The sequence below is a fragment of the Quercus robur genome, chromosome 7, assembly GCF_932294415.1.
Source record: "Quercus robur chromosome 7, dhQueRobu3.1, whole genome shotgun sequence".
Classification (NCBI taxonomy): domain Eukaryota; kingdom Viridiplantae; phylum Streptophyta; class Magnoliopsida; order Fagales; family Fagaceae; genus Quercus; species Quercus robur.
The window spans coordinates 36,950,206-36,973,550 of NC_065540.1; the positions used below are offsets into that span (position 1 = coordinate 36,950,206).

Consider the following 23,345-nt stretch of genomic DNA (forward strand, 5'->3'; position numbering starts at 1 on the left):
ACCCTTACTTTGCCAATAAAGCCAAGTTGAACTCCTTAAGCTTTTTAAAACCCATCCCACCACAATTCTTCGGAGCACATAATTTCTCCTAACTCATCCAAGCTATTTTCCTCTCATCATTTCTTTGCCCCCACCAAAAATTACGAATCATACTAGTCAAATCCTTACATAAAGAGTCAGGCAATTTGAAAACACTCATAGTATACGTTGGTATTGCTTATGCCACAGCTTTTATCAACACTTCTTTCCTCGCCTTAGACAATAACTTCTCTTTCCATCTAGCAAGCTTTTTTCTTAATTTATCCTTAATAGAATTGAAAGTGTTCTTATTCCTTCCCACCAATGATGGCAAACCAAGATATTTTTCATGATGCTTAATCACTTGGGCCCCAAACCTCTCTTTGGTGACTTCTTGAATATCAATAGGAGTATTACTACTAAAAAATAGAGAAGTTTTAACACGATTTAACTACTGCCCCGAAGCACCCTCATAAACCCTCAACACCCTCTGAAGGGCATCACACTCCTCCAAGGAAGCTCTACAAAATATCAAACTATCATCTGCAAAAAAAAGATGGGATATTTTGGGACCCCTACGGCAAATTGCAACTCCCCCCAACCTTCCATTCTCCACCTCTTTCTTAGTAAGAGCAGAAAGTCCTTCCACACATAACAAGAATAGATAAGGAGATAGTCGATCACCTTGCCTAATTCCCCTACTTGGAACAATATGCCCTTTAGGCTTGCCATTAATCTTTACAGAATAAGAAATAGTAGTGACACACTTCATAATCAAAGCGCACCATTTATCATCAAAACCCAACTTTTGCATAATTTTTTCCAACCAAATCCACTCTACCCTATCATATGCCTTACTCATATCAAGCTTTAGAGCCAAATCACCCACTCTTCCATTCTTCTTTTGACTAATACGATGCATTATCTCATATGCTACAAGAACATTATCAGTGATTAACCTACCATGCACAAATGCACTTTGGGTATCACTAATAATAGAAGGAAGAACTTTTTTCAACCTATTAGTAATGGCTTTTAATGCAATTTTATAAACCACATTACAAAGACTAATGGGTCTATAATCAATCACAATTTTTGGCTCTTTACATTTAGGAATAAGGACAATATGTGTATGATTGAAGTTTGGTGGAATGATACCTGAATTGAGGATGGCCAAAACTGTTGAAGTAACCACACCACCAATCTTGGACCAAAAGTGTTGATAAAACAGTGGAGGTATGCCATCCGATCTAGGGGACTTCAAAGGGTACATTTGCTTAATGGCATTTTTCACTTCAACTTCTGTAAACTCCCTTACAAGTACCTAATTCATCCTAGGGGTGACTTTATGTTGAACTACATCTAGAATTTCTTTGAAATCCGTAGGATCACTACTAATAAAAAGCCTTTCATAGTACTGCAACATCAACTCCTCTACATGCTTATCTCCCTCCAACCACCTACCATTCTCATCCATCAAACCCTCTATGAGATTCTTTTTGTATCTTGTTGAAGCTTTCTCATGGAAAAAACCTGGTATTCCTATCCCTAGATTGCAAGCAGCTAATTCTTGATCTTTGCCTCCACATATCATCTTCCTTATCCATCCAACAATTCAACTCAATTCTAGCGTTTTTCAAAGATCTAATCATATCCGGTGTTAAAGGTTGCAGCTCTAACCATTCTAACTTTTTCTGTAATTCAGCCACTGTTTTCCTCACATTACCAAATCTACGCCATTCCACACCTCAAGTCTAGCACGGCAACTCTCCAAGCATCTATTAAGAACATCACCAAACCCTCCATACAAGCCTTCATCCCAAGCTTCCTCCACAATAACCTCACATCTTGGATCCTTTAACCACATTGATTCAAATCGGAAAACTCTACCCATCCTCTTTTTTCTTGGTTTTACAAACAATTGAAGAATGAGAGGGGAATGATTTGAAGCCGATGATGAAAGATGAGTAAGCGTAGCCATTGGAAATAAATGAAACCACTCCATCGTAGCCAAAGATCTATCCAACCTTTCTCTAATTTGGGACCCATCCTCTTTTAAATACAACCAAGTAAACAATGGCCTCGTAAACCAAACTTCCTTAAGACCACAACAGTTAATAGTGTTAACAAAATATTTTATTTGCTGTCTTGTTCTATTACTTCCCCCCTCCTTTTTCAGCCATGCTAGTAATTTCATTAAAATCCCCAATTGCTAGCCACGACAAAGAGGATGTCCTATGTAAATGTTTGAGTTTTTGCCATGACTCCCATCTCTTAGAAGTATCAGGTTCACTATAAAAACCTGTAAGGTGCCACCAACCAATACCATCCCTCCATCTACCCATGCATTAATATGTGAATGAGAATAAGTTTGAATATCAAGCCTAATCTCTTGTTTCCAAAATAAACCTAAGCCACCACTACTTCCCCTACTAGGCACAATAAGACCATTTTTATATTTACACCAATCACGAACCATTATCATCCAATCCAAACCAGATTTTGTCTCCATTAAAAAGACAATATTGGGATCTTGTTTATTGATTACCTTGACTAAGGCACGAACTGTCCAACGGTTCCTAAGCTCTCGGCAATTCCATCTTAATAGACTCATAATGCTCGATGCGGTTGTGTAGCAACCTCCGCCGATGTAATTTGATCCTCACCAGAAAGAACATGTAAACCTTCATTGTTACTCACCTTGGTTTTCTTTTTTGCCAATTCTGCCTTCTCTGTTTCACGTAAAATCTCCTTGCTACTCCTCTTTGGACCAAGTACATTATTAAGAGGCAAAACCAAACCAGCCCGAAACTTAGGATGAGCCCTCTTCCAAGTCCCTTTCTTGAGCCCATCCTCTTCAGCACTGCTTAAATTACTAACCTTTGAAGTGGGCTTTTTAGTTATAACACCATCTGAACCACTAGAAGGTGGGCCTTGTAAAGTGGGCATCCTACAAATATCCTCCTGAAGACACGAAACATCACACGACACTACTTGTTTTCCTGATGAAACACGTTTGCAAGAAGTTAAATCTTCATCCATCACTTTAATATCAACCAAACCCGAGTAAAAGCCACTTTTCTCCATCAACTGCTCCACATGGATAGAGTTTGAATTCAAAAATAAAGCTAAGCCACCACTACTTCCCCTACTAGGCACAATAAAACCATTTTTATATTTACACCAATCACGAACCTTTGAAGTGGGTTTTTTAGTTATAACACCATTTGAACCACTGGAAGGTGGGCCTTGTAAAGTGGGCATCCCACAAATATCCTCCTAAAGACACGAAGCATCACACGACACTACTTGTTTTCCTGATGAAACACGTTTGTAAGAAGTTAAATCTTCATCCATCACTTCAATATCAGCCAAACTCGAGTAAAAGTTACTTTTCTCCATCAACTGCTCCACATGGATAGAGTTTGAATTCGAAATAATCGACTTTGATTGGATAGCTTGATCAAGCTCAGAGATTATCGCCTCAAAATTAGGAGTAAGTTTCCCAACAAAAGTTGCAACTGTTCCAGCCTTCACAACCGACTCAACCACAGCACCACCCTTGGACAGCCCACCAACAGAACCGCCACTAACAACTTCACGGTGATTCTACCCTAAAACTACTCCCACTGTATCAATCTCTAAGTTTACATTCTCCCTAATAGACGGTATAGATAATCTTCCTCGACTCGGACCCACTTGCGCGTCAACCTCTCAAAACTGACACCAGAGTTTGCAGAAGTATTGGTTTTTTGAAAACCGGCCTTCAACCATTCACCATAAGGGAGTTCTTGCTGATGGTCAACGTGAAAAGAACAATCTCTGGCTTCATGACCAATTCAACCACACTTGAAATAGAGCCCCACTAATCTTTCATATTTAAAGCCAATATAGACCTTATCTCCTTCAGAACATGCAACAACACCACCTCTATGTAGCAGTTTCTCCAATGGCAATTCAACCCTTACATGTAGAAAACGGGGTTGATTTGATGAAAAGGCTTTCAAAATCAACCTCCACAACCTTACCCAGTCCATTACCAATATCTCTACCTACCTCCTCAGACAACAAATCAAAAGGAAGTCCCCAAACTTGGACCCACATTGGTATTGAAGTAAAACGAACAGAAGTAGTAGTCATACCCCGCTCCCATCTACACAAAACCAATGGATGATCCTCAAAACTCCAAGGATCATTTGCTAGCACCCACTTCAACTGGCTTTCCATGGAAAATTTAAATTGAAATACACCATCTCCAACATCAACAATACGAACATTAGAACTCATCTTCCACACAGATCGCAGTAAAGCCTTGGTGGCATGTTGGTTAAAAGACCTATTTGTGAGAAATCTCCCCAACAGACTGAGAGAGCATTCTTCCAACATCTTGTCCCTATGCACTGTTCCAACCTTAATTACCTCTCATTCATCTTCCATCAACTTAATGTTTTGTAGTTTTGAAACAAAATCCGAATCCATAATTGAAAAACATAAAACTGAAAGAAGTCTAATAAAACTAAATTGCTAGAGAAAGACCAAGCACACTACTACGTCTCACCAATAACGTGAGAAGGAGACTCCCATGTGGATTTGAAGAATCTAGATATAGACAAAATCCCCATGAATCTAGATCTCAAGTGTGGGCTCTAAAATCAATGCTCATGGTGATGCAAGAAAAGTGGAATTATGCGATTTATGAGCAAAACTTGATGTTATAAGGTGCACAAATACACATTTCTCAACAACAACAAAAAAAGGTGCACAAATAGACAAACTTAGAGAAAGAACGATTAATACTCTGATACCATGTTAAAATATAAAGAAGAAAATAAAATAACGAAGAGTGACGAAATGAAAAAGAAAACAAAACAAAAAAAAATACTTGATTTAACTTAACAATCTATGTGCAACGTAAAATGCTAAACAACTACATTTTTACTATATTGAATTGTGGGTTCCAGTTAGTTCAACTGGTAAATTCTCTGATAGTTGAATAAGAGATCTGAGGCTCAATCCCTACCTATACCAAAAACCGACTGGTGTCTTGGTCTGATAATAAAGAGTTATCATCAGGAGCGGACACCATAAATTGAAATTCTCTCTAAAAAAAGAAAGAACCTATAGGTTGAAATTATTTATTAAAAAAAAAAAAGAATTGTCTTATAATAAACCCAATGTGGGTTATATATATAGGAAATTAGGAATACAGTCATCTTATTATTATAACCCTATAGCCACTTATGGCATTACAAAACTACGGTAGCTCATGATATCCTACAAAACAAAGGGTTACAAGTTTATGGTAATATTTATACAAATTAATGGCAATATCCTAAAATATTCTAACAAATTCTAATAATCTGGGACAAAATCTTGCCAAAACCAATGTGCCTTCCAGACTCTCTTCATATCCTCAATTGGGACTCTCTTCGTCTCGGGCACAAAGAAATATATGAAAATAGTCATCATGATCTGAAATAATACAAAGAAGAAGAAGAGACCAAACTTCATGTAGCAAAGCATAGAGAGGAAGCCTTGATTAATAGCAAAGGTCAGCGTCATGTTAAGGGAGACATTGATGGCTTGTCCTACTGATCGAATCTCTAGGGGGCAAATTTCACTGGGTACCAACCACCCCAATGGACCCCAGGACCATGCAAATGCAGCTACATAAGCACAGATTAAGAACAAGGCCATATTGGCTTCTGTCGTTGTAAAGAATCCTTCACCAGTGGACCCATACCTCAGGCCTATCATGACTGCTACTGTAGTCTACAATGAAACAAAAGAATTTGTAAACATTAGAATTAATGGTTCTGAATTAGTTAATTAATGTGTTACTGTTTTCTATATATGTAGGATTTTCCTTAATCATATTAGTTTTAAATATTACCTGGCAAATAATCATTTGTATGGCACCTTGAAAGAACAAAAACCTTCTCCCTAGCTTGTCAACTAAGAGGATGGCAACCAATGTGGCAAGGACATTAACAATGCCAGCAAGGACTGCCGACATCAGTGCAGCACGGTCACCAAAACCCAAAGTCTTAAACAAAACAGGTGCATAAAACATCACAACATTAATGCCAGTGAGCTGCTGGAAGAATGGAATGAGAATGCAAAGCACAAGTTGAGGCCTATGTCTTCTTTCTGTGATGTTCTTCCAAGGGTTTTCCACTTTCTTTGCAGCCTCACTTGCTTTAAAAAGTTCTTGAAACTCCTCTTCCACTTCCTCCGTCCCGCGAATTTTTTGTAACAGTTCCTTTGCCTTGCCATTTTGGCCTTTTGTAAGAATGGAATTGGGAGTGTCTGGAAGCAATAGAGATCCAAGAGCCATGATTAATCCGAGAATGGCTGCAAAGCCTAAAGGAAATCTCCAGCCCCAATCACCCCCAAGGTTGGCTGTGCTATAGTGAACAAGGGAAGAAACTAGAATACCAACTGTAATGGCCATTTGGAAAAAAATGTTGAGTGCTCCTCTAAGCTTTGTTGGTGCCATTTCAGATAGATAAACTGGAACAGACTGCAATGCATCAATATTAACATTAGCTTTATGCCTTTTACATTGAGAGTGTTTAGGCAGGAGCAATGGCTAGTGTTAGAACATGAGTACATTTACTTTCCAAATCTTTAAGCTTTTGGGATACGAAATCGATAATATGTATCAAAACATATGGTCTTAAGTTATTTGTACTTTCTCAGGAGTGCAAATTTTTTGGGGATAGTTAATAATTTATCAATTAGTACCTGATTTCCAAAGCCAACACCAACACCGAGCAACAAACGACCAATGATGAGCATCTCTATGTTCATGGCAGCACCGCCTAGGATTGATCCAACAAAGAAGACCAGACCTCCCAAAATCATTGAGGTTCTCCTGCCATAGGCCGTGGTTACTGAAGAAGCGAAGATGGGAGCTACCATTGCTGCCATATAAATGGAGGAGGCGAACAACGTAAGCATCTGGCTATCAAATTTGCAGTACCCATCTTCCTTATCCATTTCACATTTCATTTTTATATACACTGATGGGAAGAACTTCCTTAGAAACTCGTTTGATGTAGTCGCCCCTGCTGCTAAAATATAAAAGCAAACCACCAACTTGTTAGATATGATTATATGATTAAATTCATTATTTTCTAACAGCTTTTATATATATATATATATATCAAAATTCATAATATAATATGGTTTCAAAGTGATCATAAATTCTAACATGTTGGGCTCCACTAATTAAGAGTAATTTGGTTGAAACTAGTGTTAAACCAATTCCTAACAACTTAAAACTTTTGAAATAATCAGACAATCTGTAATTTTTTATCATTACTAAACACTCCAATGCTTTTTAAAATTCATTCCATATTTCTTAAAAGTGGTTATTTTCAACTGAAATCATGTAAAAAAAAAAGTTCATGCATGGTAAATAGAACAAGATGACAAAGTGTGAATCAAACCTGTAACTCCGACATCATAACCAAAGATGAGACCACCTGTAGCAGCAACCAAACAAATCACCAACACAAGAGGGGTGACCTTGCCTCCATATTTTTTTCCCTCTCTTTGAGCATTATCTTCTTGTAACATCTTTAAGTGAACTAGAAGAAGTATATTGTAATCCTTAGCTTAAAGACACAACTCTCACAAAATTATTCCATTGATCTTTCTTTTTGCTCTTTTAAGTACCTTTCTTGCTTGTCCACTTCTAATTCTCAATATTATAATTAGTTTCAACTAATAAGATTTTAGTTAATCTAAGTCTAAAGTTAACTTCCTAACTTAATTTTTAATGGTTTACATTGAAGTTTTGGCAACTAATAAATGCTGTCTTGGCATAGCTAAAAGTAAGTTACAACTACTACAGATCTGTCGCACTTGTTCTAGACAAAGTTACTATTTATTACTTATCAAAAGAAAAAAAAAAAAAAGTTACTATTTTTTTTTTTTGAGGAGCAGAAGTTACTATTTATTTATTTTTTTGAGAATCAAGTTACTATTTATTAACCACTCAAAAAAAAAAAAAAGTTTCTATTTATTAAGAGCACTTGCTCTAGACAAAGTTACTATTTATTAAAAAAAAAAAAAATTACTATTTATTAAGGTACGATCGTTGCAATGTGACTTAGCTGACCCAATTAGAACTTGACACCTCAATTAAAAGCCAAAATTCTTCGGTCATCTTTTAAGTATTTAATTTGGTGGGTTGGAGCTGATTTGGATTTTTTTTTTTTTTTTTTTTTTTTTTTTTTTTTTTTTTTATGGCTTGGATATTTTAATTGAGATGGCAAGCTATAATTAGTGAGCTAAGTCACATTGTAACAATTGTACCTTAATGCATTGCACGTGATATATTTAAAGATACTACAGTCTGTAAAAAAAAAAAAAAAGGAAAAAAAGAAAAAGAAAACTACTATGGATATAATTAAACAACAAACTCTAAATATAGAAATATAAGAAACTTTACAACTAACAAAAACAAAAAAGGAAAAATTTTACTACTATAACTAGTTTTAACTACTTTTTTTTTTTTATCTTCTTTTTTCAAAAGATTTAATGAAGAATTTTTTAATACCATTAACATTACTAAAAAAATAGTAAATGAAATATGATCTATAAATGAGCTAATGATTAATTATAACTTAGAACAATTTTTTTTTTTTTTTTGAGAATACTGAGTTACTAACTATTTTTAACACATACATACGAGAAAATGGGAGAAGATCTTAAAGAAATTGACAATAGTGTATATCCAAAAGGGAACAAAAAGCTTGATTGAAGTAATTAGTGTAACAAGCTTATTTGAATCAAGTTATTTTTTTCTTCACCATCACGAACCCTTAACGTAATAGTCACTCTATAAGTACAAAGTTATTATGGGGTGGAAGGGAATAAGGGTTAGAGTTCAAGTTTTTAAGAGAGAATTTCATATACATATACATCTAAATTAAGCTAAAGTAGATTTTTTATCTTGTATATATATATATATATATATATTTTTTTTTTTTTTTCATGAAAGGAATAGTTATAGTCAATCAAGAGAAAGCAAGGCTTATGTTTTAAGGATTTTGGGGAATAATTTAGGCAATCAAAAAGTGAAAGTCATACTCATGATTTAAAGACTTTCCATTGTTATTTATTTATTGCTGAGACTTTCAATTGTTATATTAGTTTTAAAATTTGTCCTTTAAAAAAAAAAAAATATATATATATATATATATATATATAAATTTAAATCAATATAAATATGTGATGAATACCCTTATTAAGGTATCGATATCACATTCTTCACCAAGGAACATTAATTTTGAATTCTTGAAGAGCGCAATTAGATATGATGTGAATTTTAAATTTACGAATTTGTATTGAAATTTTCCTTTTGGTGTATTGGGATTTAGGTTTGTTTGCGTTTGTGAAGGATTGTGAACATATTTGTATCTTAGAGGATGATTTAAGTTTCTAATTGGGATTTGTGAGAATTGCTCGAATGTTCATAATATTGTTGATATGTCATCACAAATTATTGTTGCGATTGGATATTTGATTGGAATTGTACCGAAACCAATGATTTTAGTTACTGACCATGTAACCACCTAAGGACTCAGTACATGCTTATCAAATATTCATTCAAATTATTCAATTCAATCCACACCATTTAGGGTATCATAGATCATCCACTATTTGATGTCTAAATAATTTTGAGGATATCGGTTGAAATTAGAGGTGGCAAATGGGTGGGTTTGGGGTGGGCATAATTGGGTTAGGTATATAAAATCCATTTACCCATCAAAAACTCATTTAACTAATTGCTTCTAATCCAAATCCAACCCAACCCAATTATTATGGGTAAACCCCAACCCACCCAATTACCCAATTATAAAAATTACCAAAATGCCACTAAAGTGAAAATTACTAAAGTACTCTAAAATCTTCAAAAATGACCAAAATGCCCCCAAATTTAAAATTACTAAAGTACTCTAAAATCTTCAAAAATGACCAAAATGCCCCCAAATTTAAAATTACCAAAATACCCCCCAAAACCTAGAAAATGACCAAAATACCCTCGAAACCTAAAAAATGACCAAAATACCCTAGAAACCCGAAAAAAGACCAAAATACCCCCGAAACACAAAAAATTTCTAAAATACCTCCAAAACCTAAAAATTACCAAAATACCCTCGAAATCCAAAAAATTACCAAAATTCCCCTTAAGCCCAAAAAATGACCAAAATACTCCCGAAACCCAAAAAATTACCAAAATACCCCCGAAACCCAAAAAATGACCAAAATACCCCTGAAACTCAAAAAATTACTAAAATACCCCCGAAACCTAAAATTTACCAAAATACCCCCGAAACATAAAAAAATGACCAAAATACTCCTGAAACTTAAAAAATGACCAAAATATTCCTGAAACCCAAAAAATGACTAAAATACCCTTGAAACCTAAAAAATAACCAAAATTCCCATAAAACCCAAAAAATGACCAACATACCCCCGAAACCTAAAAATTACCATAATACCCCCGAAATCTAAAAAATAACTAAAATACATCTGAAACCCAAAAAATTATCAAAATACCTTCGAAACCTAAAAAATGACCAAAATACACCCGAAACCCCAAAAATGACCAAAATACCCCCAAAACCTAAAAAATGACCAAAATACCCTCCAAAACCTAAAAATTACCAAAATAATCACGAAACCTACAAAATGACCAAATACCCCCAGGAATCCAAAAAATGACCAAAATACCCTTGAAACCTAAAAATTACCAAAATACCCCAAAAATCCATAAAATGACCAAAATACACCCGAAATCAAAAATTAACAAAATACCCCCGAAACATAAAAAATGACCAAAATACCCCTGAAACCCCAAAAATAACCAAAATACCCCCAAAACCTAAAAATGATCAAAATACCCCCAAAACCCAAAAAAATGTCCAAAATACCCTTGAAACCTAAAAAATTACCAAAATAATCTTGAAGCCTAAAAATTAACCAAAATAATGCCAAAACCTAAAAATGACCAAAATACCCCCGAAACCTTAAAAATGGCCAAAATAACCCCGAAACCTAAAAAATGACCAAAATAACACCTAAACCTAAAAATGACCAAAATATTCCTAAAACCTATTAGACATTGGCTCAGGCATTTCAAACACCAATCTTGAAGAACATATATATGTAGAGGACCTATTAGACAATTGATTTGAGTTCTTTATGTCATCTTCTCCACCGATCTATGCTTCGAGACATCTTGGGATAGAATCAAGAATTTAACTTAGGGAGGGCCAAAATATTAATAATTTTTTTTTTGATCTTTCAAGAATAAGAAATATACAAAATTTAAAGCTAAATTAATGCATGAAAAATAAAACTAGTATCGTGTTGACAAAATAAAAGATACAAATTACTATTTTTTAATATATTTCAACTTAATCATTTATGATATATCAAAAGGAATTCGACCTTCTTTTGTATCATTAAATTCATCTATGATTAATTATATGTACTAAATCTCAAAATGATTCTCCTTTTTATGTAACTCCAGCACCAGAGATATCCTTATATACCAATTTATAATCCATAGCTTTTTCTTCCACCAATCTATTCTCAAGCAGCCTCCTCATCCACCAATCTATGCTTTGACAACCTTCTCAGAGTCTAAAATTGATCTTACCATAATTTGAGAGAAGACCATCTTTGGTATATGTTTTGGAATCTGAAATTAATGCAATTATCGTGATTATCAAACTACTAGGACCTTAGTTATGATATACACAAAATTTTCTTTTCAAGGTAAAAAAAGACCCATAACCTATAATCACATTTTATTTTTTACTTGCCCCCCATGACAAATGACAAATTCCTAACTCCGCCACTGCTTACCCCCAAGAAAAAAAATCCTAAAGCCGCCACTGTTTTGGTTTCCAGTATGACATAATATAGCCATATCCAATTTTATATGATGAGGACACAAAGTTTGCCATAAGGGAAGGGCTGCCATGCAAAGGATAAGTGTGTCAAAGACAGCAAAAATTCTAAATGAAAGTCAAGATGCTGCGTCTAAAAACTAAATTTATGGGCCATGATCAACATAGATTTTGAGTTTTCTTCACAGAACAATCATCAAGAAGACTAATCAAGAACTGTTAGATATAAGTATTTAGTGGTCTTAAAGATGAATGCCTAAATGAACATGACAACATCACAATGTATTTGTGACCATCATTTTGCACCTTACGACAAATATGGTCAAGTAACCTATTATAGAATCCACAATCACATAGTTAGCCAAAATGCAAATCTGATCAGTAATTTGCTGTATTAAACCTTGCTTTGTAGCAAAACCTGTAGTTTTAGCAGTTCAATGCAGATAAGAACAAAAATTTCACCTAAAATCCTTCCCAATAATATTCAGTAGATAAGTAGAACAGAACATTTTAAGCAAAGAATTACAGTTAGCATAGCAATTAAGCCTATTGTTAACCATCATGATGGACTTTTATGGCTTAGAGAAGTTCAATTTCCCTCTAAATACATGCTCAAACATTAATAATAACTACACAACTGCAGGCACATAACAAAACATACATAAAAGGTGATAGATTGATATATAGATTCAATAGAGTTTGCTGCTAGTTTGAAATAAAAGAACCTACCCAAGTATTCAAATGTTTAGAACAAAGACATATGAGCAATCTTTCTACTTTCAACTCCATCCTTCTTTCTTTTTTAAAAAAAAAGCAAATTAAATTAAATAAAGTTTGTCATCATCAACCTCAGAACTGCAACTTAAATTAGAAAAAGAACTTCCTACTCCTACAGCAACCCATGCCCCACGAATCTGTGATGGAATTGTTGCAATTTGGGTTGAACATCACGTATCTCCCTGTGTAGATCATCCATTTTGTCTGTCATACCTTCCAACTCAGCCTCAACCATTCGTAATGCTGATTGCAACTTCATTATTTCAAGCTTCATAAAGTCATGATCTCTCTTCCTTAATTCAAACATTTCAGTTGTTTTTATTAATTCAGTTTTCAGATTTTTGTAGTGAGGAATTTGATTCACAGTCTCCCATATTTCATCATGATAGTGGCAAAGCCATTCTACATCCAGATTCACACTTTCAGCAACAAATATAACATCATTTAGAGAAGTTAGATGATGCTCCTTGAGCTTACTAGATGGTAATTGCTGCAGATTCTGAACAGCTGTGCAAACTTTCTCCAGTATGTCCTTTAACATCTCAGGAGACATGAGCCTGCAATTTCTTGCAATGTCACCATGCTCCTTAATTATGGCATGAAGAGTCGGAGCAAACTCAGCACTCACACGATATGAACCAACTTGTTTAAGATTGTTATCCACTGAGCTTGTTGCATCAGAGCTAGTTTCAAAGAAAGAGCTAGTTTCAAAGAAGGTGCTTGCCATGTGAAAAAGTGACTGACCAAAACTCTTACAGCTCACACGATCTGGGCTGTATGTACCAATTTCTTCATTATCTCCTCGAAGATCAGAGTCCAGAAAAACAACTGCATCTGGGACATCTTGTTCTGAAGGCATGGATGTTAAAGCGGCAGCAGTATTGGCACCAGCACCATCAGCAGTTTCCTCAGGAATGTGGGTCTCAAATGTTTTTTCTGGGGCACCTCTAAGTTCTTGCTTAGCCAATGTTACACTTTTTTCTCCTTCAACTTCAACCCAAAGTGGCATATCTGAGCTAGATGACTCTTTAGAGGTATGTGCACTTTGAAGAAGTGATGCAATAATGCCACTGCAGTTAAAATGATCACCCTGTCCATCGTTATATCCTTGAGGGTCAGGAGATACTATTTCTGCACCTTGGACATTTTGATCAGAAGCCATTGATGTAGACATGGCAGGAGAAGTCTCACAAGCTTCTGTAGATTGGTTCCTATAAGTTTGCACTATAATATCTTTTCTGGTGAAACCTACTTGTTCATTGTCTATTGCACCTTCTGCTTCCTTATTTCCTTGAATTATGTTGTCAGGAGAAATGGTTTCTGCATCATGGACATCGCATTAGGAAATTATTCAAATAAAAAATCAAAGACAGCTCATGTTTAATTTGAGCAATAAAACACTCCAAAAGAGAGAGAGAGACAGAAAGAGAGATAAAAGAAAGACACATTACCTTGCTTCAATGTGACAGCATTTGGACCCCTTGGTGAAACAGCTCTCTCCCCAAGGAATATGACGGAATTGTTGGTATGCATATTTCTTTTCTTCCGCTTACCCAACAATTTTGAGGTCAAACTGATTTCACTTTCGTTACCCATTGGCAATTTGATCTTCAAACACTTCATTTTTTCCTGGTTGTCTATATTTTTCCAAATTTACATATTATTTGAGATGCATGCCAATAAAAGGCAAAACACAATCAAGTCAAATTACATTGTTTAGGGCAACATGTCTAGCTTAGGGTGAGATACCTCCCAAGTAGAATTCTTGGAAAGAAAGAGATATGTACACATGAAAAACAGTTTTTTTAGGAGAACAAGTATAAAGAATTTGAACCTTCAAATGATGCTCTCAATAAACCTTGGGGCCATTTCATACCAAACCATAAGGTTGCAGATGAAAGACCTTCCAGTTCTGAGTTAAAACCCAAGAAGAAAAGATGGGAAAGTGAGCGGAAATAGGTAAAATTTTCCTGGATATTTATTATTTATTCTACAACACACAATCCCATTAATAATTTTGTGTCTTCACTATTCATATACTGCAAGAGACTAATCAGGCCTTGGACAGAGGGAGTATTTCTTTTTTTGAGTGAAAGAGGAAGTGATTGTTAACTATACTGAAATACCAAAAACTCATTTTTGAAAAATTATTATTATGCTCATATCCAAAGTTAAAACTTCTACCCTGATATGCTTAACAGTTAAAACCTATCATTCAAACAAGAAGAAGGCTCCATAATTAATGACATTTCCATTGAACAAAATAAAAATTTGTCTTTATTGGAGTTTCAGATCCAATTGCAGAATGGTCCAGCAGCAAATAGGCATCATAGCCTTTCAAGTTAAGGGCCAATTAATTTTTCCAACAGATTCTGGCTTTTCCAAAAAAAATGATATTACCAAAGTGCAATTTCCCAAAGCTACATCTATAAAATGTAGGCAACAGAGTTACGACATATAATTTTGTCCCAATTATTGATAATCTGATTCTTTTAAAAAAAGAAAAAAAAATGTATGGAGCTGTAGCCGTTGCAAAAGAATAAACTAAATGGTACTTCCTGATACAGTAATTGAAGCAATTGTTTGCTTCATTATAATATGCAATTAAAAAAAGTTCTTGAAAAGGTAAAAAGAGAGCTTTCAGTATAACGGCTGTTAATATTTTACCAGAAAGGTTTGAAATAAAACCCCCCACCCCAAGGAAACAAATTTTTCCCAACATTAAATAAAAGGTTGGCGTTCAGAAATATTTCCCTACAAAATAAGATATTCTAGTGAAAGATCCTATTCCTAGTCAGGAAAACAGTGAAGTCATTGCTATTCTTTCCCCATATCCCACTACTAAGAAAGATGTCCACTTCTTAAAGGGATCATATTTATCCCAGCAGAAGTAATAATAACGTTTATAATGCTATAACAGATGGTATAAAGAGCAAAATCATATGAAAAGAAAAATGAGAGTAATGGAGGAAGATGGATCACCTGTAACTGCCTTACAGTCCTTCAATATATTTCTTGATTTTTCTCGTTCAATATTTCTTGATTGTACACGTGCACTTTTTCAGCGTGGAATAGAACCCCAGTTTGCATGCCTAGATACCTCTGGACTTAACATATACTCTTCACCAGAGCTTTCCTTCGTTTGTTGCAAGCGATTAGTGGGAACAATGCAACAAAAGAAAAATAGAATATAAGTAAAAGGTAATTTTATAATTATGTTGATGAGAAGAAGAATGAACAGGAGGTTTCAGAGGAAGGTCTAATGAACTACTTAAAGAGCTATACCTACACCCTGCATACACACACACACACACACACACACACACAGAGTACACACTATATCAATATACGAGAACTTTGATAACCTTTTGCAAGAAGCCCCTTTTTCAGGCCAAACAATAGCAAGGTATTAGACCTGGATCCAGCTGAAAAAAATGATGGAATACTCTAAGATGCATAGCTTCAACAAGTGCAACAGTTGTTTAAAAGGGATTTGGCAAGTCTTTGCTCTATGGAGAATGTTTAATTGAGTAAGTTTTGATTTGTATTTCAAACAACACAAGTTTTTTCAATTCCAATATTATCAAGTTTAATATTTTGAAGATAGTCTCCTTCCAATCTTTATTATATTAGCTATGAGTTTGTCTTCTTTAAGATTGCAAGAGGAAACACAAACAACTCATTTGACTGAAATTGACATCAGAGTTTGTCTTACAATTCTATGAAGTGATATAAACTGGGCATTATGTAACTTGATAGAGCAATGCAGCAACTTGATACCTGAGTAATTTAAAGACTTGGAGTAGCTGTTGTTGTCACCACAGGTAGACAAACTATGGCCGAAAAAAAAAACAAACAATAAGTAAGCACAGCATATAGCACTCTGTCACCAAACTAAGCCACACCTATTAATTATTAACCAAATAGATTAAAACTCCTCAGCCAGAAAAAATAAAAAGAAAGAGAGAGAGAGATCTAAAGCAAGAAAGAAAGAAAACCCTGAATAGAAATTGGAATTCAAGGATGGAAAATCAAGGGATGCAACAGAATCATAACAAGTTTCTTTGTTATTGTAAACTAAACAACAGTTTATGATGCTACTACTTCCATCTTAAACACTCTCCCATATCTTGCACACAATCGGTTAATGACGTCAATCAAAGAAACATGCAAATGGAGTGAGAGCTTGAGAACCTAGCTACATGCAACTCCTCTGCCTTTAAATAATATTTTACATTTTCTTTTTTGATTGTCTCTAAATAATGGTCCATTATTAAGAAAGGTAAGCATAATTTGTTACACGTAACCCTTGTTAATCCTATCCATTAAAAAGGATATTTCAATGTAAAAATAAAGAGTTTGTTGGAAAGTTAAATTCTTGAGATAGGTGGGAGTTCAGTTCCCCTCCCCCCTCTTGAATCATTTGTATTTTCAAGTGAAACTATAAGAAAGAATTATTCAGCATTCAAGTCTATAGGTCTAGTGTGTTCATCCTCCCAAAAAAAGGTTTTGAAAGCTATTGAGAAATTCTAAACAAGTTCTTATGGAATGGTGCCCGAAAATTCTGCTCCAAGGGCTAGAGTTTCTTGGAAAGAAGTGTGCTGTCCCAAAAGGGAGGGTGGATTGGGCTTGAAGTGGTGTGAGGAATGAAGTAAAGCAGCAATTATGAGATCCATTTGGCTCTTGTCCAAGCAGGCGAGCTTTCTTTGGGTTGCATGGGTCAGGAATAACTTGTTGAAGAACCAAAGCTTTTGGCAAGTGAAGGTTCCTCAACAATGTTAAGTTTGGATGAAAATTCTAAAAATTCAAGAGTTAGTGAGACCAAGTATCAACTTCCAGGTTGGTGATGGCTCTAGTATGTTTTTTTTATAACAGGATGGTCCTTTGTATTTGAAGTATGAACATCATGTGGTGTGTCATACTGCCAGCACTACAAATGTTAAGCTCTCCTCAGTCATTAGCAACCATTCCTGGTATTGGCTGCCTGCTAGGTCTGAAGACCTTGTAAGTATACAATATAAGCTTCCTGAGATAGTTATTGGGGACTCAGACCAGGTGGTTTGGGTGCATACAAATGGCTGCTACTCTTGTGCTTCAGCTTGGGAACAAGTCAGATACAAGGATGTTTTCCAGAAATGATTCCTAGTCATACCTTTATATGTTGGTTAGCAATGAAAGACAGGTTGCTAACAAGGGCTAGATTGGAGATATGGGGAGTATGCAGTGATGTACTGTGTCTATTATGCAGTGCAACTTTAGGGAGTCAGGACCATTTATTCTTTGAATTTCTTTTTCCACAAACAGTCTGGAAAGTGATTATGGAATTCAGTCTACAATGTAATCCTGAGTTTGATTGGGAAAAGATGGTTGGGCTGTAAACACCACTGGAGAGGGCAGAGCTTGAAGGCTGTAATTTGTAAATTTGGCTAGGAAGCTACTGTTTATGAAATCTGGAAATGCAGTAACGCTGTGTTGCATCAAGGCTGTCCTAGTTCTGAAGAGCAGATTATTACTTCAATTAAGAAGCAAGTGAAAATGAGACTTGAGTTCAAAGGGTCATTCCCTTGTACTAAAGAGAAGAGGGACATTTGCTGTAAATGGGGACTATCTACAGACTTTCTTAGGTCTTGTAGGCCTTCAATTTAGACTAATGAATAGGTGTTTGCTGGCATATCAGCCAGTTGTATTCTATGTTGTTGTAATTTGTGTTGCTATTATGGCTGCTTGTTTTCTCTTAAGATTTGTCTTGATTGTCCAAAAAAAAAAAAAAAAAAAAAAAAAAAAACTATAATAACAGTGGGACTATTAATTAAGAAAGATAATTACTTTAGCCCTCAAAACTGTAAATTACTAAAAAATAAAAGGTGATTGTAAAGGCCTCATTCTCATCAAATCATTTAGCGCTTTTTGTTGACTGAGAAAACTCAGTAAGAGCAACATAAAAGCAAATGTTGTCTTATGTCTTTTGGGATTTGTAAGGGATAAAAAATCCCCCAACTCAACAGATTGAATTTTAAAGGTTTTTCCTTTCTTGGGTTCCACGTAACAAACAATCATTACATTCCCAACCCATCTAAAAAATTTCCTTCCTTTTATTTTCATTTTCCAAATTTTCAAACATTAAAACATTACACTCAAGCTAAGTATGAAGCTCAGCCTTGCTTACTCTAATACCCATCAGAAGTTCAGACACATCACAAACACTGACACACAGACACCCACTCACCCGCATATATACATGCAAAAGGGTGAACAAAAACAATAGAAAAGTAGTGAAACAAGAAAATAGTGTTTTTTTTCTTACTTGCTTTGTCTTCTTAGTGACCCTTTGACCAGTATCAAACGCAGTTTGCAAAACCAGAGGGAGCGAGTGAGAAAGAGAGACAGAATAGTTTTACAAAAAAAGCTGACCCAAGTAGTATCCGGGTTTAGATTATATGAGTCTGGGACTTTTCTTTTTCATTTTTTAAATTTGGGTCTTAGTGATAAGTATTCGTACTCTTGAGTCTGAGATTTATTAGATTCTCACTTATATTCTTACTCTCTTTTTAAAAAAATCTTTGGACATTGGCATTTCATTTCATGGGTGTAAAGTGTCGTGGTTTTTGGGTTGTTTCTATAGATAGAAGTTGATGAAGTTAATATGTCTCCTGCAAAGCTTGCCATGCCATGCGCATATTTGGTATGGGTTTCTTGAAAAAGGACAGGCCATCGACACGTGGAAAGAATGAGTGGAGGCTTTAACTGTAGTTTGAAGTTTGAAATGATGTTATTTGAGGAGAATAACAAATAAACAGTGCAATGGTTTCTAGCTAGTCCATTTTTTCCCATTTTTTTTCTAGTTAATTTACACTTTATATATTTTTCCTCCGTTTTTTTTTTTTTTTTTTTTTTTTTTTTTTTTTTTTTTTTTTTTGGGTAAGAACAAAATATTCGTTTTTTTGTTAATAATGTTAGATTGAATTATTAATTCATAATTTTTTTTAATAATTTAAAATTTTGAAATAATCAAAATTTATCATGGTATTAGAATATAAGGTTTTAAATTCAAGTTCTATTACTATTTCTACCTTACATCTCATTTAAAAAATTTCCACAATATTACTTGTTTTGATATGTTTTCCTTTGACGATTATGTAAGATTTGAATCTATAATCTCATTACAATTGATCTTTATAATCAAATCCATATATTAATGGATTTTCTGCTTATATAGATAAAATTTGAACTCAATTTCTTTATTCACTGAAATTCTCATTATAATAATTAATAATTAGCCTGTTTAGGGGTTGATTATTATGAGATGTATTACGTCCACAATATTTTTATAATATTTTCACAACAAATTCTAGGTAGTAAATTATTATTGGTTATAATTTGAATTTACAACTGAAATTACTTTTTTGCTTACTAGTAATAATTTGTTACTTATAATTTGTTGTGAAAATATTATGAAAATATTGTAAGAGCTAACCTTTCTCAATTATTAATATTATTATAGCTTCAATGGTATAAAGATGCCGTGTAAAAATGTCAATTAAAAGGTTTGTAAAGGTGCAAAGGAGGTGGGAATGGTTTGAGATTAAGATGGAGCATGAATAAGTGGATATATCTTGGATGAAAATATTGGAGTTATCAAAACTAGATGATTCACTTAAGAAGATGAACGAAATTTCCTTCAATTTCTTATTTGGTTACACAAATCAATGATCCATGATGAGGACATGGAAATGGTTACACAAGTAGTGTAACTAGCAAAAACATCAACAACCCCACGCACATATACTAAACTTATTACACGTGCTTTACACGTACAATAATGCACTTTTTATTTATTTATTTGTTTTTTGAATTAGTATTATATAATGTTTAAAAGTGATATATAAATAACTTTGTATATTTTTTTTAAAGAAAGAAGTAAGGTAAGGTGGAATATATAATGTTTAAAAATGAAATGAAGATAGTGTTCTAAGTTTTAGGCCGAATGGAGAAGATAAAGAAAAAAGCAAAACTTAGAAACAGTAAATTACTCTTTTAACCAGATTGTGTTTTTTAATTTAAAATTATTTAACTAAAAGATAGGAATATTTTAGAAAGTTTAAGAATTTGTGTAAAGGTATTGTAATATGCAAAAGGTTGAAATCCAAACATGGAATTCTGTTATTAATAGTGTGTGTGTGTATATATATATATATATATATATTAGAATACTCAGCTGGAGGCACATAACAAATACTGTAATACTAAAAGGTGACGGATTTAATACATAGATTGCATATAGTTTGCAGCAAGTTTGAAATAATAGAAACTAGCCAAGTATTCAAAAGTTTAGAACAAGGCCATATGAGCATTCTTTCAAGTATCAACTTCATCTTTTCTTTAAAAAATAAAAATAAACTTAAATTAAGTTTTCCATGATCAACCTTAGAGCTCCAACTTGAATTAGAAATCGAAGTTCCTAGCTACTTCTTCAGCAACCCATGTCCAGCAGACCTGCAATGGTATTGTTGCAATTTGGATTGAACTTTGTGTTTCTCCTCCTTTAGTTCCTCCACTGTTTTTGAAATGCGTTGCAACTGACACTCCTCATTTTCAATCTCACACTCCAGCATTCGTAATTCAGCTTGCAACTTCAACCTTTCAAGCTTCTTATTATCAAGAGATGTCTTCTTTGATTTGAGCAATTCAGTGGAATTTGCTAAATCAGTTTTCAGATCTTTGTAGTAAGGAATGTTATCCACAATAATCTCCCTAATTTCATCATGATGGTCACGAAGCCATTCTACATCAAGCTTTGCAGCATCAGCCAAAACTATAACATCATTAACAGAAGTTAGATGATGCTTCTTGAGCTTACTAAATGGTAATTCCTGCAGATCGTGAACAGCTGTGCAAACTCTCTCCAGCAAGTAATTAATCATCTTAGGAGACTCGAGCCTACAATTTCTAGCAATGTCACCATACTTCTCAATTATGGCAAGAAGAGTCGGAGCACACTCAGCACTCACACAATATGAACCCACTTGTTCAAGTGTGTTATCTGCCGAGCTTGTTGCATCAGAGCTAATGTCATAGAAGGCGCTTGTCATGTGAAAAAGCGATGGAGCCAAACTCTTACAGCTCACGCGATCTGGACTGTATGTACCCATTCCTTCATTATCTCCTTCAAGAGCAGTGTCCAGGGAAACAACAGCTGCATCTCGGACATCTTGTTCTAAAGGCATGATGGTTAAAATGGCAGCGGCATTGGCACCGGCACCACCAGCAGTCTCCTCAGGAATGTGTGTCTCAAATGTTTTTTCCAGGGCACCTTTAAGCTCTTGGTTTGCCAATGTTATACTTCTTTCTCCTGCAACATCTACACAGATATCATCTGAGCTCGAGGATTCTAAAGAGGTACTTGAATTTTCAAAAAGTGATGCATTAATGCCATTGCAGCTAAAATAATCACCGTGTCCATCGTTATATCCTTGAGGGTCATTATCAGGGGATACAACTTCTGCACCATGGACATTTTGCTCAGAAGCCATTGATGTAAACATGGCAGGAGAATTCTCACAAGCTTCTGTAGCAATGTTCCTAGAAGTTTGCACTTCAATATCTTTTCTGGTGATACCTGCTTGTTCATCGTCTATTGCACCTTCTGCTTCTTTATTTCCTTGAATTTCTTTGTCAGGAGAAACAGTTTCTGCATCACAGAAATTCCGTTCGTAGAAACAATTCAAATAAATAAGCAAAGATAGCTCATGCTTAAGTAGAGCAAAAACACACTCCAAAAAAAAAAAAAAAAAAAAAAAGAAAAAAAAAAAAAAAAGAAACAAGAAAGAAAAAAGCAAGACACATTACCTTGATTCAATGTGGCAGCATTTGAACCCCTTGGTGAAACAGCTCTCTCCCCCAGGAATGTTAGGGAATTGTTGCTATGCATATTTCTTCTCTTCCGCTTACTCAACACCTTTGGGGTCAAACTGGTTTCACTTCCTTTACGCATTGGCAATTTGATCTTCAGCCCCTTCATTTCTGCCTGGTTGTCTATATTTTTCCAAATTTAAATAGTCAAACAAGTAGGATTCTTGGAAAGAAAAACACAAACAAGTCAAGTTACATGGTCAAGGCAAAGCGTCTAGCTTAGGGTGAGATACTTCCAAGTAGAATTCTTGGAAAGAAAGAGATATGTACACAAGTAAAAAGATTTGTTTAAGAGACAAGTATAAATAAGTTGAAGTAACCTTCAAATGATGCACTGAATTGAACTTGGGGCCTAGTCATTTTCGGTTTATAGTTAACCAAACTATAAGATTGCAGATGAAAAACGTTCCAGTTCTGAGTTAAAACCCAAGAAGAAAAGATGGGAAAGTGAGGGGAAATAGCTAAAATTTTCCTGGAAATTTATTATTTATTCTACAACACACAATCCCGTTAACAGTTTTCTGTCTTCGCTATTCATATACAGCAAGAGACTAATGACCAGGCCTTGGACCGGGGGGGGGGGGGGGGTAATTTTTAAATTTTTTTTTTTTGAGTGATTGAGGGATTGTTAACTATACTGAATTACAAACAACTCATTTTTGTATTATTATTATTATTATGCTCACATCCAAAGTTGAAACTTCTACC

The 23,345-nt window shown here is 34.6% G+C and overlaps 2 protein-coding genes across 2 annotated transcripts; both read right to left on the reverse strand.

The window, feature by feature from the left end:
- Nucleotides 1-5,312: 5,312 nt before the first annotated feature.
- LOC126691327 (sugar transport protein 10-like) lies at nt 5,313-7,602 on the reverse strand. The gene is made up of 4 exons (XM_050386378.1): nt 7,473-7,602; nt 6,766-7,091; nt 5,912-6,541; nt 5,313-5,790 (listed from the first exon to the last, which is right to left on the reverse strand). Exons 1-4 carry the CDS (start codon nt 7,600-7,602, stop codon nt 5,371-5,373), a joined length of 1,506 nt encoding a protein of 501 aa, XP_050242335.1. The 3' UTR covers nt 5,313-5,370.
- Nucleotides 7,603-21,019: 13,417 nt separating this feature from the next.
- LOC126691328 (uncharacterized) lies at nt 21,020-22,997 on the reverse strand. Its single transcript, XM_050386379.1, has 3 exons — nt 22,958-22,997; nt 22,575-22,760; nt 21,020-22,416 (listed from the first exon to the last, which is right to left on the reverse strand). The coding sequence occupies exons 1-3, from the start codon at nt 22,995-22,997 to the stop codon at nt 21,191-21,193; spliced, it is 1,452 nt and encodes a 483-aa protein (XP_050242336.1). The 3' UTR covers nt 21,020-21,190.
- Between the last annotated feature and the right edge of the window lie 348 nt (nt 22,998-23,345).